This window comes from Crotalus tigris, unplaced genomic scaffold (genome assembly GCF_016545835.1).
Source record: "Crotalus tigris isolate CLP2741 ecotype Arizona unplaced genomic scaffold, ASM1654583v1 scf7180000018585.330925593:3314079, whole genome shotgun sequence".
Taxonomy (NCBI): Eukaryota; Metazoa; Chordata; class Lepidosauria; order Squamata; family Viperidae; genus Crotalus; species Crotalus tigris.
In genome coordinates, this window is record NW_024097088.1 from 66,438 (window position 1) to 80,743 (window position 14,306).

At 43.7% G+C, this 14,306-nt stretch overlaps 1 protein-coding gene across 5 annotated transcripts in view; it reads left to right on the forward strand.

Annotated features, from left to right (window-relative positions):
* Positions 1 to 14,306, forward strand: part of LOC120313125 (mitogen-activated protein kinase kinase kinase kinase 4-like) — a 72,412-nt gene that overhangs the window by 11,322 nt on the left and 46,784 nt on the right. For 4 of the 5 annotated variants that reach the window (XM_039354666.1, XM_039354664.1, XM_039354665.1 and 1 more), the window contains exons 3-8: positions 5,905 to 5,961; positions 8,635 to 8,760; positions 9,467 to 9,577; positions 10,480 to 10,570; positions 11,321 to 11,451; positions 14,181 to 14,235. In XM_039354666.1, coding sequence (XP_039210600.1) covers positions 5,905 to 5,961; positions 8,635 to 8,760; positions 9,467 to 9,577; positions 10,480 to 10,570; positions 11,321 to 11,451; positions 14,181 to 14,235 — 571 coding nt within the window. Of the gene's footprint in view, positions 1 to 5,904; positions 5,962 to 8,634; positions 8,761 to 9,466; positions 9,578 to 10,479; positions 10,571 to 11,320; positions 11,452 to 14,165; positions 14,236 to 14,306 lie in introns of those variants that run through there. The other variant, XM_039354668.1, reaches the window with a different exon arrangement.

Sequence of the window (14,306 nt, forward strand, 5' to 3'; positions counted from 1 at the left end):
AGTCATAAAAGAGCCAAAGTTGCCTACCCCTGGACTAGACATACCCAATTCCTGCAATCATTCTTCCTATGTTTTAACCTCCACCCCACCCCTAATTATTTCTGGCTTTGTTAAATTCTGGCTTTGTTAAATTAGGAATGGTGGAAGCAGTCTATCCATCACCTAGAAGCTTGAACTGGAGAAGAGTAGCATGCTAAATTTAAGAACTATTTATCAGGAAGTGCTGAAGAGAAAAAGGCTGTTAACCAACACAGACTGAAAGAAAAAATAATAATAATTCTATTATAGTGCTGAGCTTCCAATCTGTTGACTGTTTCCTCTAGATAAGCATTGCCAACTGCTTACAGGTTCTTTTGATTTATTTTTTTATTTTTTTAAAAGAGCCTTCCTTTGTCTTTACTGACCTAGCTTTCGATGCAGCAATGCAGGGAAACCAAAGGCATGGGGGAAATTACTCCTTCCTGTAGTTCGCCTACAGCAACTGGCATCCTGAAAAGTTAGACTCAAGTCTCTTCCTCCACTTTGATTTACTATTTGCAGCATTGCTCACTTGTTCCCATGTCTGTCTGAGCTTCGCCAGATGTTTCGTGTCCATGCTGATCTCTGTCTCACCTAAATGGATTTGAACTGACTTATAAAATTGTGAATGGTCGCAAGGCAGCATCGTGAGGTTTACATCCCGGCTATGTGAATGTAGGAAAATGCTGACCCATTTCTGCTGTTGAGAAGTAGGCCAGGTGTTGCTTGAAGAGAGTCTTTAGCAGCCTGGTTGTGTTGGTGGTGCGCAGTTGCTAAATTTAAGCGTGGGGATTTGGCAACAAAAACGTATCAAACTTTAGCCCAGTGGTGGGATTCAGCCGGTTCACACCACGGGTAGCTAATTTTTTGTTGCCCAGGCCCAGAATGGACTTCCGGAAGTGGCATCCACGCAGAGAACCGGTTGTTCACATATTTGAATCCCACCCCTGCTTTAGCCACTTAATCATTTTGATCCCAATCTTTTCGGCTTCTTTTGATCTGTTCCTGTCCCTCTCTCGGATCCGGGATTTGTAACTTGGTGCTAAGTGTTCCATTACAGAGGTTGGATGGTGTGCAGGGAGCCTGCTAAATAAACAGGTAGCAATAGCACTTAGACTTATATACCGCTTCCCAGTGCTTTACAGCCTTTTCTAAGCGGTTTACAGAGTCAGTCTGTTGAACCCCCCAGCAATCTGGGTCCTCATTTTACCGACCTCGGAAGGATGGAAGGCTGAGTCAACCTTGAGCTGATTAGGATCGAACTCCTGGCAGTGGGCAGAGTTAGCAATAGCAATAGCATTTAGACTTATATATCACTTCACAGTGCTTTACAGCCCTCTCTTATAGGTTTACTGAGTCAGCATCTTGCCCCCAACAATCTGGGTCCTCATTTTACCAACCTCGGAAGGATGGAAGTCTGAGTCAACCTTGAGCTGGTCAGGATTGAACTGCTGGCAGTGGGCAGAATTAGCCTCCAATACTACATTCTAACCGCTGCGCCACCACAGCTCCCTAAATCTCTGTAAATTTGCAAGAGGCGATATTTGGTGTGAAAGAATTCAGATAGTCCAAGCCCTGCTGAATTATAGTAAAGGGATCTTCTCATCCAAGTCCCTGCTCAAGCTGGGGACCCTATACCGCTTGCTATCAGCACTGATGATGTTACCTAGTTGGGTCATGAAACATCTACAAGAAAACTACCAAGTTCCGAGAGCAGCAAGGACCCCACAGTTAACCCTCTGTTCAAACTCTCTTCTATTGCTATGAAGAACTATTTCCAACTTCTAAATCTGGCTTCAGGGAAGAAGTTCCACCTCTGAATCTTCTAAAAAAAAAAAAGTCCTTGTTAGATATCTTGCTTCTAGGTGACTTCAGCCAGATGTTCCTTCGAGGCCCTTAGGGACTTACGTCCTTTTCTCCCCAGCTGCTTATATATCAGTCATTTAGCTATTGGTGGGGGCTTATGGGAACGAGAGGCTTAAAGTCTCCCCAGGATTAATTTCTCTCCCAGTATATAAATTTATCTCAAAAGACAAAGTAGAAGCAGGACAATCAGAGATGTAATTCACTTTTGATATAATATCTGACATTGGGGCACACGTACACAATTCACTCGGGATCTCTGCCTTGGGAGACAGAGGATAAAACCTTTCCCCTCTCACAAGCAGAAAGCTAATTTTTTGAAGTTTTACTCTCCGGAACGATGAAACCCAAAGGGACACGTCTTTGTTAGAACGATTAAACCCCTCGGGGCCACTTTTCCATTCCTGATGGCAGAAGAACTCATTAAATGGAGGAAACGATGAATCTTCCCTGATTAACTGTCATCACCAGCGATGTAAAATTTTGTAAACCTTATGAGAAATTCAACCGCTTAATGAAATGTAATCCGCTTTTTTTAAAAATGTCTGTGTATATATTAAACTGTTGCATTTTTCTCTCTGGGTATTCTTAATTAACCAGAATTAGCCATAGACCTCTGCACTGCATTAAAGTAATTTCCCAGGAATTATTCCTATCAGTGTTAATGTAACTTCATTAGTAGCCAATGGATAAAGCTTTAATTCTCATGATTTTTCTTTTCTTTTTTTTTTTCAAACCAGTTTTATCGCGACTGCTGACCAGGACTTTCAATAAATTAACTTGGGCAAAGAATTCCCAGGGATCTGATCGTTCTTGATTTAATCGGCCAGGGAAATTAGAAGAATATTTCATTCCTGGCAATATCTGGGACTTAAACTAGGGTGCCAGTTTGTCTGGAAGGGCTCCACGCTGCCCTGGGAAGCTTTCAATGCCTGGAAACAGTTGAAAACAATGGTTTCCGATACAGGAACCCAAATCGTGACATCAGCTGGATATAAATTGAGGGCAAATCTTAGGCTGAGCTACAGTTGGTATGTTATAGTATTGATCTGGGCCTGTGAGTGAGAGATTCGGAGACAGATCTATGCAAATCCCAAATCACTTTAAGGAAGTTTGGAGAAGTTAGTTATCTTATCTCCCTGTCATGCTCTATAATTTTATTGATCGACTGATCATCGGATCAGTGCTTCAGGATCTCTGTTGAAAAAGTTGAACCAGGAGATATATGAGATTTTTCTCTGGCAGTCCTTGATGTTCTTGGTGGATTTCTTTTAACGTTTCATTACCAAAGTAGGTAACATCATCCGTGCAACATCAGATTTTTCTCTGTGCACAGCTCTAGAGAATCACTGCCATTCAGAGTACAAAGATGATTAGGAGACTGGAGGCTAAAACATATACGGAACGGTTGCAGGAATTGGGCATGTCTAGTTTAATGAAAAGAAGGACTAAGGGTGACATGATAGAAGTCTTCCAATATCTAAGGGGTTGCCACAAAGAAGAGGGGGGTCCACCTCTTCTCCAAAGCACCTGAAGGCAGGACAAGAAGCAACGGATGGAAACTAATCAAGGAGAGATTCAGTTTAGAACTAAGGGGAAATTTCCTGGTAGAACAATAAACCAGTGGAACAACTTACCTCCAGAAGTTGTGGATGTTCCATTACTGGAGGTTTTTAAGAAGAGATTGGACAACCATTTGCCTGAAATGGCATAGGGTCTCCTACTTGAGCAGGGAGTTGGGTTAGAAGACCTCCAAGATCTGTTAAAAAAGGCAATTCTAAACTTGATGGACAAAATAATCTGGAAGAGCTGAGTCTGATCCAGGTGGGAACCAAGAGTTTTGTGGCTTGAAGCAGCCATTATGTAAACAGATCGTAACCTTCCAACTTCAAGTCTTCAAGTGTTCCACCAAAGACCCATTAATTTAGAAGAAGGAAGCCAGGAGTCTAAATCTTTGGAAACATATGGCATCTTTGCTTTAGTGGGAAATCTACTGTGCCATATGGCTGGATCCTGACCTACAGTAAAGATTGTAATCTGGCCAAATCATCTGTGGGCCTCCTGCCACGGGAAAAGATGAAAAGTCAAGCTAAGCTGCCGAAGGAAGCATTGGAAATGCCATGATTTATTGCTCAATCAAGGAAAGCCAACATAATCTGATCACTTAAGAGGCAGTTATTTCCTTAGCTCCTAGAATTAAGAATTTAGTTTTTAGAATTAAGGAAGCCTGGCAGATGTTTGGATTTTTTGAATATGCAGACTTGGCTGGTTTGGGTTGGATCCAGCCAACGGCTTCGATTTTGACTTGAAGGTTAGCCAACAGGAAAAAAAAGGGAGGGGAAAAAAAAACTAGAGAGAATGGAGGAATGGCCAAAATTGAAATTTGGCAAGCCATCTAACCTGAAAAGGGAATTGAATGGAGCAAATGTTGCAGAGAAAATACTTTGAAAGTCCTTCGGAAAAAGATCTTATTTGATGGGGGGGGGCAGCAGTTTCGTAATCTACCATAGTTTTTCCAGATTGAACTAAAGGTTTTCTTTTGGGGGGAATTGATCACAAGCAGTCCCTGGCTTACGACCAATTTTTATGACCTTTTTGTCCAGGATTGTTAAGCGAATCACAGCAGTCGTTAAACAAATCTGGCTTTCCCCGTTGACTTTGCTTGGGGGGAAGCCAGCTAGTTGCAAAGGTTGATCACGTGATCCTGGGACGTTGCAACCGTCATAAGTATATGCCGGTTGCTAAGCGTCCTAATTCTGATCACGTGACTCTGGAGATGCTGCAACGTCTGTTAAGTGTGAGGACTAGTCGTAAGTCACTTTTTTCAGTGCTGTTGTAACAGAACAGTCACTAAAAGCATTAAAGCAGCAAGGCGCCTCTGGGTTGAAAGGATTAGCCAGTGATGTCACTGTTGCCCGGGGAACACCCAGTTGGGGGCTCTTTTCAGGTCCCCAGCAGGAGCTGGAGCAAAGGACGGGAACTCAACCCTGCCGCACAACAGAGCTTGGGTCTCAAACATGGGCTTGCTAACCTCCTGCCCAGCGTTCCAACCACTCAAGCCACTCCCAAAGACGCTTTTTCAGGAGGCAGCTGGACTTTCTTGTTTTCCTTTGAAGATATTTCACTTCTCCTCCAAGAAGCTTCTTCAGCTTTTGAGTGGATGGCGGGGAATGGAAGGATTTATCCTCCTTGCAGACAGAGCTGGTCATTTGCATTCTTTTAGGGAGTCATTGAGGCCACTTGGAGGGTCACCACAATGGAGTGGTGCAAAATGGGCGTGGAGCTTCTTGGAACTGCTGAAAGGACTGTGTTGTAGACTGGAGATTGTTGGTGTCCAGCTGTCTGCAAGGAGTATAAATCCTTCCATTCCCCACCATCCAGTCAGAGCTAAAGAAGCTTCTTGGATGAGAAGCGAGACATCTTCAAAGAAAAACAAGAAAGTCCAGCTGCCTTGAGAAAAAGCGTCTTTGGGACAACCAGAATCTCCACAGACACTCCAGCCACGGTGCTCCAGTTGCTAAACGAATGGTTGTAACTCAGTATTAAGTACTGAAGGGCTTCACTCTCAAACTAAGCACACACAGAGGCAGAACAAGCCTTGGCAGAGCAGTGGAATTGATTAGATTCATAAAACGTTTTGCTGATTGGAAATCCAGTGCTTCGCACAGAAAAGGCCCACTTTCTGGCACGTGGCCCTGCTGTCCCCGTGCTGCAGATTTTATTTAGTTCATTTCATTTCATTTATTAAATTTGTTTGCCACCCATTTCGCTGACGAAGTGACTCTGGGTAACTTCCAGTGTTAAATCACTAGGCTTGATTGCCCGAACCGTTGAATATTGACTTCCTGTTAGGTGCTGTGCAAATTGTTTACAATTGCTCGGGGTGCGGCTTTAAAAACAGCTGTTTATAGTGATGTATTTCAAAATGATGGATTTGACGCATTGGCTTACACAGGCCATTTACTCCGCTACCGTTAGGCAGTTGGGATGCTTTTATTGGCTTTGTTTTATTCTCTTTTCCAGGGTCGCCACGTGAAAACAGGGCAGCTTGCAGCAATCAAGGTTATGAATGTGACCGAAGTGAGTACAGACAAGAGTTGGTTTGGCTGGGAAAAAATAAAGAATGGGGTTCCCCAAAACACCAACCTGGAGATGAGGTGTCAGAGTGTGCACAGTCTTATTGTGCGAGATAACTCAGGAGTAAACAGTGGTCTATAATAAATGGTGGTTTATCTTACACTAGTTACAATATCATACACCAGGAACAATATACATACATGTGCTAATACAGCAGGATCCAACAAACCAGCAGAATAAAACTTGTCTTCCTGCTTATTTCTGGGTGATTATCTGTTTCCAGAGACAGGACATAGATTTCCTGTTGGCTTCCTCTACCTTTGCTGTGTTTTCTTAACATCTTGGTGCTCACCAACCTGGTTTTCTTTCCTCTTTAGAATCTAGGGCAGTGTTGCAATGCTGAGTCAAAGAGAAGCTGTAGGTTCCATTTCTGTTTTTTGTGGTCTCTGTTCCCCAATTTTATTTTATGTTTAGAAAGGAAATAGACTTTAACTACCGCTATCCCGCTTTGAAAGCATCCAGGAACTGGGGATCTAAACTGAGAAGCTTCAGATTTTTGCCTTTGCAAGCAAGCAGAGGTTCCTAAAATGTGTTTGCTGTGTTCTTCCAAGGAGGCTGGCACCATTTCTCTTCAGCTGCTGCTTTGGGTCCCTTTTCATCTTCATCTTTGATCTGCTGAGCTGCTTCATCGTGAGCTGCTCAGGCAGCAAAATGTGATGGTGGTCACTGCGGGATAATCAGCCCATCTGTCAGGCAGACCTCTGTCAGTAGAGCGCTTCTGGGAGGGGTGGAAAGAACTTTCCAGCTGCAGTGCCTGGATTCTTGAAATCTGAGGGAGCAAAGTGGGCAGGGCGCTTCTTGGCAAGGTGGAAACTTGGTGGCTTTCTTTGGATCCAGGGGAAATGGTTGATGATAGGAGCAGAGAAGGCTGGCGTGGTACCACAGCTTGATGCCAATCAAGCATGCGGGGTTGAGTAGAAATAACGCAAAGGAAGGCAAATATAACACATTCAGCTAGAGAGAATTTCTCTGAGGATGGGCTCCAGCAGGTGTCCAAAAGCTCGGAAGACTCTAAACCTCTTGTCTCACTGACTGACCCAGACTGGCTCCTGCAACTATAAATTTCATACAGTATGGAATATTGGACATTCCAGATGTTTATAAGCACCCTTTGCATCAAGACTACCTGCCACTTTCTGGCAGGGAGCTGAATTTGTAGGAAGGAAGGAAGGAAGGAAGGAAGGAAGGAAGGAAGGAAGGAAGGAAGGAAGGAAGGAAGGAAGGAAGGAAGGAAGGAAGGAAGGAAGGAAGGAGGGCAACTGTAGGGTCCTTGGTGCTCTCTGAGCTTGGTGGTTTTCTTGTAGATGTTTTATGACCCAACTAGGTAACATCATCAGTGCTAGAATGGAGTGCAGTGTGCAGGGAGGAGGAGGAGGAGGAGGAAGAGGAGGAGGAGGGGGGGCAACTGTAGGATCCTTGGTGCTCTCTGAGCTTGGTGGTTTTCTTGCAGTCATTTTATTACCAAACTAGGAAACATCCTCAGCACTAAAAGGGAGTGAGGTGTGTGAAGGAGGAGGAGGAGGAGGAGGAGAAGGAGGAGGAGGAGGAGGAGGAAGAAGACATTTAGTTCCCTTTTCATTGAGATTAAAATGAGATTAATTTAATATTGTTAATATCATTGTCTCCATGGCTCAGTAAGGTCTGCATTATGTCCCACTAAGAATATATTCATGACAGTTTATCAAAACCCTGGCAGATGCACCAGAGGCAGCCCTGTGGTTGAAGATTGGATGTTCCTGTTCTAGGCTACAGTACATTCTTATCTCCCAGGACCATCCTGGCCCCCCTCATTTTATTTCCAGATGCTTTGTCTCGCCTCAAAGAGATAACCTGCAACTTCAGATTATGCCTCTTAATTTTATCCCTTGACTGTGTCTTAGTATGGAGAACCTCACCACATGACATCTATTTTCACTCTCTCTTTGTTGAACCTGTGGACTGAATCTGAAATCAAGGCAGGGCGTGATCTGTCCTGGATTTGGAGGATCTATTGTTCAATGCAGCAGATCCCTCTTTAATCTCCAGCTGAGCTTGGAATAAGAGTATTCAGTAGAACTCAATACCCTGATTGTTTTGCCTGGTATCTTTCCATGCATCCTACCTAGTGAACAGTGTGGAATTTATTTTTATTTTTTTAAGTGCAATCTGTTGCCTATTCTGCAGCACCGAGGCTCAATTTGCACCGATTCAGTAATAAAACAATTCACACCAGATGATAAATGAGCTGTTTAGACTCAGTTTTGACATGCATATTATTTCTAGGGCTTGAAAAGAAAAAGAAGGCTAATCCAGCATTTGGCATTCTAGGGTGTCCTTTGCATATTCATGGGTAGTGAATTTCAGAATAATTTACACCTGTGGGCACCATCCATTGGATCTCAACAGTTAGGTACATCAAGCAGCCAAGATGTCTCCTTCATGTGTCAGAGGTCTTTATGTCACTTAATAAACCAGACTAATATCTGCCCAGCGTTTTGATTGCGCCAAAATAAGAGCAGGCAAAGATGAGCAGAAAGTGGCTTAAACTTCCTTTGATCTCAAGTCAAGAGAATTCGGGAAAAGGTCCCAAAATACTGGCCCCTGTATTTTCATATCCCGTATTTTTGTTCATTTTAGGATGAGGAGGAAGAAATCAAACTGGAAATTAATATGCTGAAAAAGTATTCTCACCATCGCAACATTGCAACCTATTATGGTGCTTTTGTCAAGAAGAGTCCAGCAGGTCTGGATGACCAGCTGTGGGTAGGTCTCTTCTTCTCTTTTTCTTCTCTTTATACACTTCTTCGGAAATTTAGATACTCTCAGTTCCTGTTTAGGAACTAATTGGTTCTTGGATTGGTTCCCCTCCCTCCCTCCCTCCCTCTCTCTCCCTCTCCCTCTCCCTCTCTCTCTCTCCCTCCCTCTCCCCCTCCCTCCCTCCCTCCCTCTCTCTCCCCCTCTCCCTCTCCCTCCCTCCCTCCCTCTCTCACTCTCCCTCCCTCTCTCCCCCTCTCTCTTTCCCTCTCCCCCTCCCTCCCTCCCTCTCTCCCTCTCTCTCCCCCTCTCCCTCCCTCCCTCCCTCTCTCACTCTCCCTCCTCTCTCCCCCCCTCTTCTTTCCCTCTCCCCCTCCCTCCCTCTCCTCTCTCCCTCCTCTCCCTCTCCCTCCCTTTCCCCTCTCTCTCTCTCCCCTCCCTCTCTCTCCCTCCCTCTCTCCCTCTCTATCTTTCCCTCTCCCTCTCCCTCTCTCTCTCCCTCTCCCTCCCTCTCTCTCTTCCTCTCTCTCTTCCTCTCCCTCCCTCCGTGTGTGTGTGTGTGTGTGTGTGTTATAGTTGATTTGTAGTCATGGCCAAAGGGGTCTCTGGGAAAAAAAATAAAATGCCAATAAAGGACAACATTTGTAAGTGTAAACTTCCTTTCTTTACCGGGCAATCATAATTTTGTTTTTATTTTTGTTTCTCAACTCCCCAGTTGGTCATGGAATATTGTGGAGCCGGGTCGGTCACCGATTTGGTGAAGAAGACGAAAGGGAATTGTCTCAAGGAAGACTGGATTGCGTACATCTGCAGGGAGGTCCTTAGAGTAAGTATCCTTGGCTTGAAATTGTGAATTAAGCCTCAAGCCTGAACTGGAGCTGACAAACATACAGGTAGCCCTCAACGTACGATGGCAGCTGAGCCCAAAATTTCTCTTGCTAAGCGAGACGGTTTTTTTAAGTGAGTTTTGCCCCATGTTACGATCTTTCTTGCCAAAGCTGTTAAGTGAATCACTGCAGTTGTTAAATTAGTAACGCAGTTGTTAAGTGAATCTGGCTTCCCCCATTGATTTTGCTTGTCGGAAGGTCACAAAAAGGGATCACACTGCGACCGTCATAAATATGAACCAGTTACCAAGCATCCAAATTTTGATCACGTGACCACGGGGATGCTGTGATGGTTTAAGTGTGAAAAATGCTCATAATGGTCACTTTTTTCGGTGATGTTGGAACAGTCACTAAATGAACAGCTGTCAGTCAAGGTAATAATAATAATAATAATAATAATAATAATAATAATAATAATAAAGTTGGAAGGGACCTTGGAGGTCATCGAATCCAACCCCCTGCTCAGGCAGGAACCCTACACCATTTCAGACAAATAAGGTCTATTTGTATCATACATACAAACCTTGGGGTCACACTTCACACATCTACAGTAGCTGTTGCCTACATTTTACGAGGTAATTGCCGAGAAGTCAGCCTGGCCTTTTTTCAAAGCTTGAGCCAGATCCACCATCTTTGCTCACCAGCTGGGTGCCGATTGTGCAGCTCCACGATTCCCGCCCAGCTGGTGAGCAGAGTTGCACCTGGATGCCTCTCGGAGGCGCCTGGTTGGAGAAAGCTCCTTATTCCAGGCGCTTGCAGTCAGAATTTATAGTTTCTACGGTTTGAAAAGACGCAGGAAAGGGCCAGGAAAGTTAAAGCTGGGTCATTTTTTTTCTTCTAGGGTCTGTCCCACTTGCACGCCCACCATGTCATCCACCGAGATATTAAAGGGCAGAACGTGCTGTTAACAGAAAATGCTGAAGTAAAATTGGGTACGTAGATGATCCTTCTGGATTTCCTCCGGACCCGTCCAGGCTACTGCATAACAAGCAGCCCAGATTGTCTTTTATAAGCCTGTTATTTAAAAAAGCTGAAGTACAGTACAGTCCTCGAAGGAATCAAACTGTGGGGAAATCCCGAAATTGGGCACGGTTTTCTAGCCACGAATACATAAATATATCTGTAACTGAGGTGAAATCCCAAAATCGGGCACGGTTTTCTGGCCACGAATACATAAATATATCTGTATCTATATATCTGGGAGTACTTTTAAGGATTTCAGCTGTGGTAAAATCCCGATATCAGGCACAGTTTTCTGGATGGCTACACACGTGTCATCTTCTGTCAGATTGAACATGGAGAGCAAAGCTGCCTGAATGAGCAATCAAGTGCAGCTTAATGGCTCCAGTTAGGATATTCCTTTTTCGAATCCATCGGCAACTCAAGTGGAATCTCAGCCCCATGTCAGCCTGGAAGCACTTCAGAAAGAGCGGGAAAGTGTAGCTGCTGCATGAACAGAGGATTTCCACCTCTTCTTTGAGACCCCCGAGGGAGAGACTGGACACTTTTGAATCTCTCGGTAGCCACACTTTGCTTCTCTGATGGTTTTTTTCATATCCGAAAGAACCAGCCTTGGATCGAATGAGTTTTGCATCCTGGCTTGTTCTCCATCTGTATATAATACGCAGTTGTCAAAAGTATTGCTTTGTGATGTTTTTTCCCTCCCTTTTTTCTTTTTGCAGTCGATTTTGGAGTCAGTGCTCAGCTGGACCGGACGATTGGCAGGAGGAACACTTTTATTGGGACACCTTATTGGATGGCTCCTGAAGTCATCGCTTGTGATGAAAACCCAGAATCAACCTATGATTACAGAGTAAATTTTCCCATTGAGTTCTATCTACTCCAAGTCAATGGAAAGGAAACATACATTTGCTCCTTATTAGGAGAAAAAAAATAATTCCTCCGACTGAACTTTTCAATGGTGTCCAATCTTGGCAACTTTAAGACTTGTGGATGTTAACTTCCAGAATCTATCTATCTATCTATCTATCTATCTATCTATCTATCTATCTATCCATCCATCCATGTCTGTCTGTCATCTGTCTACCCATCCATCATCTATCCATCCATCATCTATCCATCTGTATCTATCATCCATCCATCCATCCATCATCATCTGTCTATCTATCTATTATCTATCCATCCATCATCTATCCATGTATATCATCCATCCATGCATCCATCCATCCTCATCTGTCTGTCTATCATCTATCCATCTATCATCTATCCATCTATATCTATCATCCATCCATTCATCCTCGTCTGTCTGTCTTTCTGTCTATCATCCATCTATCCATCCATCCATGTATCTACAGGTAGCCTTCAACCTACAACACAATGTAGACCAAAATGTCTGTTGTTAAGCAAGACAGTTGTTAAGTGAGTTTGCCCCATTTTATGACCTTTCTGTCACAGTTGTTAAATGAACCCCTGCAGTTATTTGGTAGCACAGTTGTGGATTGAACCTGGCTTCCCCTTTAACTTTTGATGAGGTGGCAAAAAGTGATCAGATGACCCAGGATTCTGCAACCATCATAAATATGAACCAATTGCCAAGCGTCCAAATTTTGATCACATGGTCGTGGGGACGCTGCAGCGGTTGTAAGTGTGAAAAATGGTCACACGTCACTTTCTTCAGTGCTGTTGTAACTTTGAACAGTTGCTAAACGAATGATTGTATGTTGAGGACTTTCTGTATCGATCAGCAGGAAAGTGAAAAGAAGGTTGAACAGTTCTCACTTCTCAAAATTCTCTTTCAGACCCAGACAGGCACGCACAGCTGAGTATATTCTTTTTTTTCCCCTCTTTTTTTTTCTCAAAATGAGCTGCTTGGCTTAGCATTGCCTTCGGTCATAAACATTGCCTTTTATTCTCTTTGAAATGCAGCCCTCCTGGACTTTGGAGCCAGTATCATTTCTATCTCACCTTCTGTACTTCATGTTGATTTCTGTCTCTTTTTCTTTCCTTCCTCCTTGATCGATACCAGCTGCGCTTTGCTCTGGTTTGAAGCTACGTGTGGCTAAATTAGAGAGTAGAGCCAAGGATGCAATTTTCAACTCGGCAGGGCTTCCGCCTTTCTCCCCGACTCGTTAAAGGAGCCGTGTCCACTTTCAAGGGGAAAGATGGAGCTGCTTTAATGAGTAGCAGAAGTGTGAATCCAAGAAGCCTTTGGGATTTTCCGCAAAGCGAGCATCATCCTTTAAGTTAGGCACGGTGGTAATAAAAACTATTTTGCAGGAAAAAGAGGGAAGAAGGTTTTCCTTTATCAATGCTCCTTGATTTGATGCTCGCTGCTGCTTCCGATGACAGAGGAATGACTCCTGGCTAACTGAGATGTTCCTCCATACTGGCCACGTTGATTATGAGCTAACTAGGCAATGTTGTGGGTCTGTAAATTGTATCCCAACCTGTGGGAAATGCCAAGATTGAGCAAGTAGATCAAGCTAACGTCAAGCCTATGTCTTTTGGGGGTAGTTGTTGCCTCTAACCTATCGACAATGTTCCCGTGCTATGAATATCCATGATTAACTAAACCAAGATTTCTCAGCCTTGGCAACTCGAAGTTGTGTGGACTTCAACTCCCAAAATTCCCTAGCCACCTATGCTGGGAGTTGGTCCACACATCCTCAAGGTGCCTAGGTTGAGAAACACGGAACTAAACTTTGGCTTCCATAATCCGGTTCTCTGGCTTTGCATAATACACGAAATCCTAAACCAGTGTTTCTCAACCTTGACAATTTTAAGGCATGTGGACTTCAACTCCCAGAATTCCACAGCCAGCATTGCCTGGTAGCAGCATTGCTGGCTGTGGAATTCTGGGAGTTGAAGTCCACATGCCTTAAAATTGTCAAGGTTGAGAAACACTGCAACAAACCTATTTGACTCTTTTTTTTAAATAGGTGAACCGGTTGTTCACCTGTTTGAATCCCACCACTCCTTCCTTCCTTCCTTCCTTCCTTCCTTCCTTCCTTCCTTCCTTCCTTCCTTCCTTCCTTCCTTCCTTCCTTCCTTCCTTCCCTTCCCTTCCCTTCCCTTCCCTTCCCTTTCCCTTCCTTCCTTCCTTCCTTCCCTTCCTTCCTTTCCTTCCTTCCTTCCTTCCTTCCTTCCTTCCTTCCTTCCTTCCTTCCTTCCTTCCTTCCTTCCTTCCTTCCTTCCTGTGGTGGGATTCAGCAGTTTGCACCACTTCGGCAGAACCAGTAGCTAATTTTTTGTTGCCCAAGCCTAGAATGAACGTCTGGATTTTTTACTGATTTTTAACATACACTAATTTTTTTTTTACTGATTTTTAACATACACCTTAATATTTGGTAAACATCGTATCGTCTGGGTTAGTGTTTAAAAAACAATAACAATTAATTTCTATAATTCTATAGTCCAGATAATGGCTTTACTTGGTTTCCTCTTCTTCCAATAATATTCTCTTTTGCCAACCTTAAGTTAATATAGTTCTTATTTAAATAAATGACAATTAAGTATAAACATTTTTCTCATGTTTCCTGTTTGACACTTGTTTTTCATTCATCAAAGTCTTTTGTTTCCTAGAGTGACTTGTGGTCCTTAGGCATCACCGCAATAGAAATGGCGGAAGGAGCTCCCCGTAAGTTGACTGCACCTCACTCTTTGTTGTTTGTGGAAGGGTGTATCATCCAGCAGGCAGCTTTAATACCA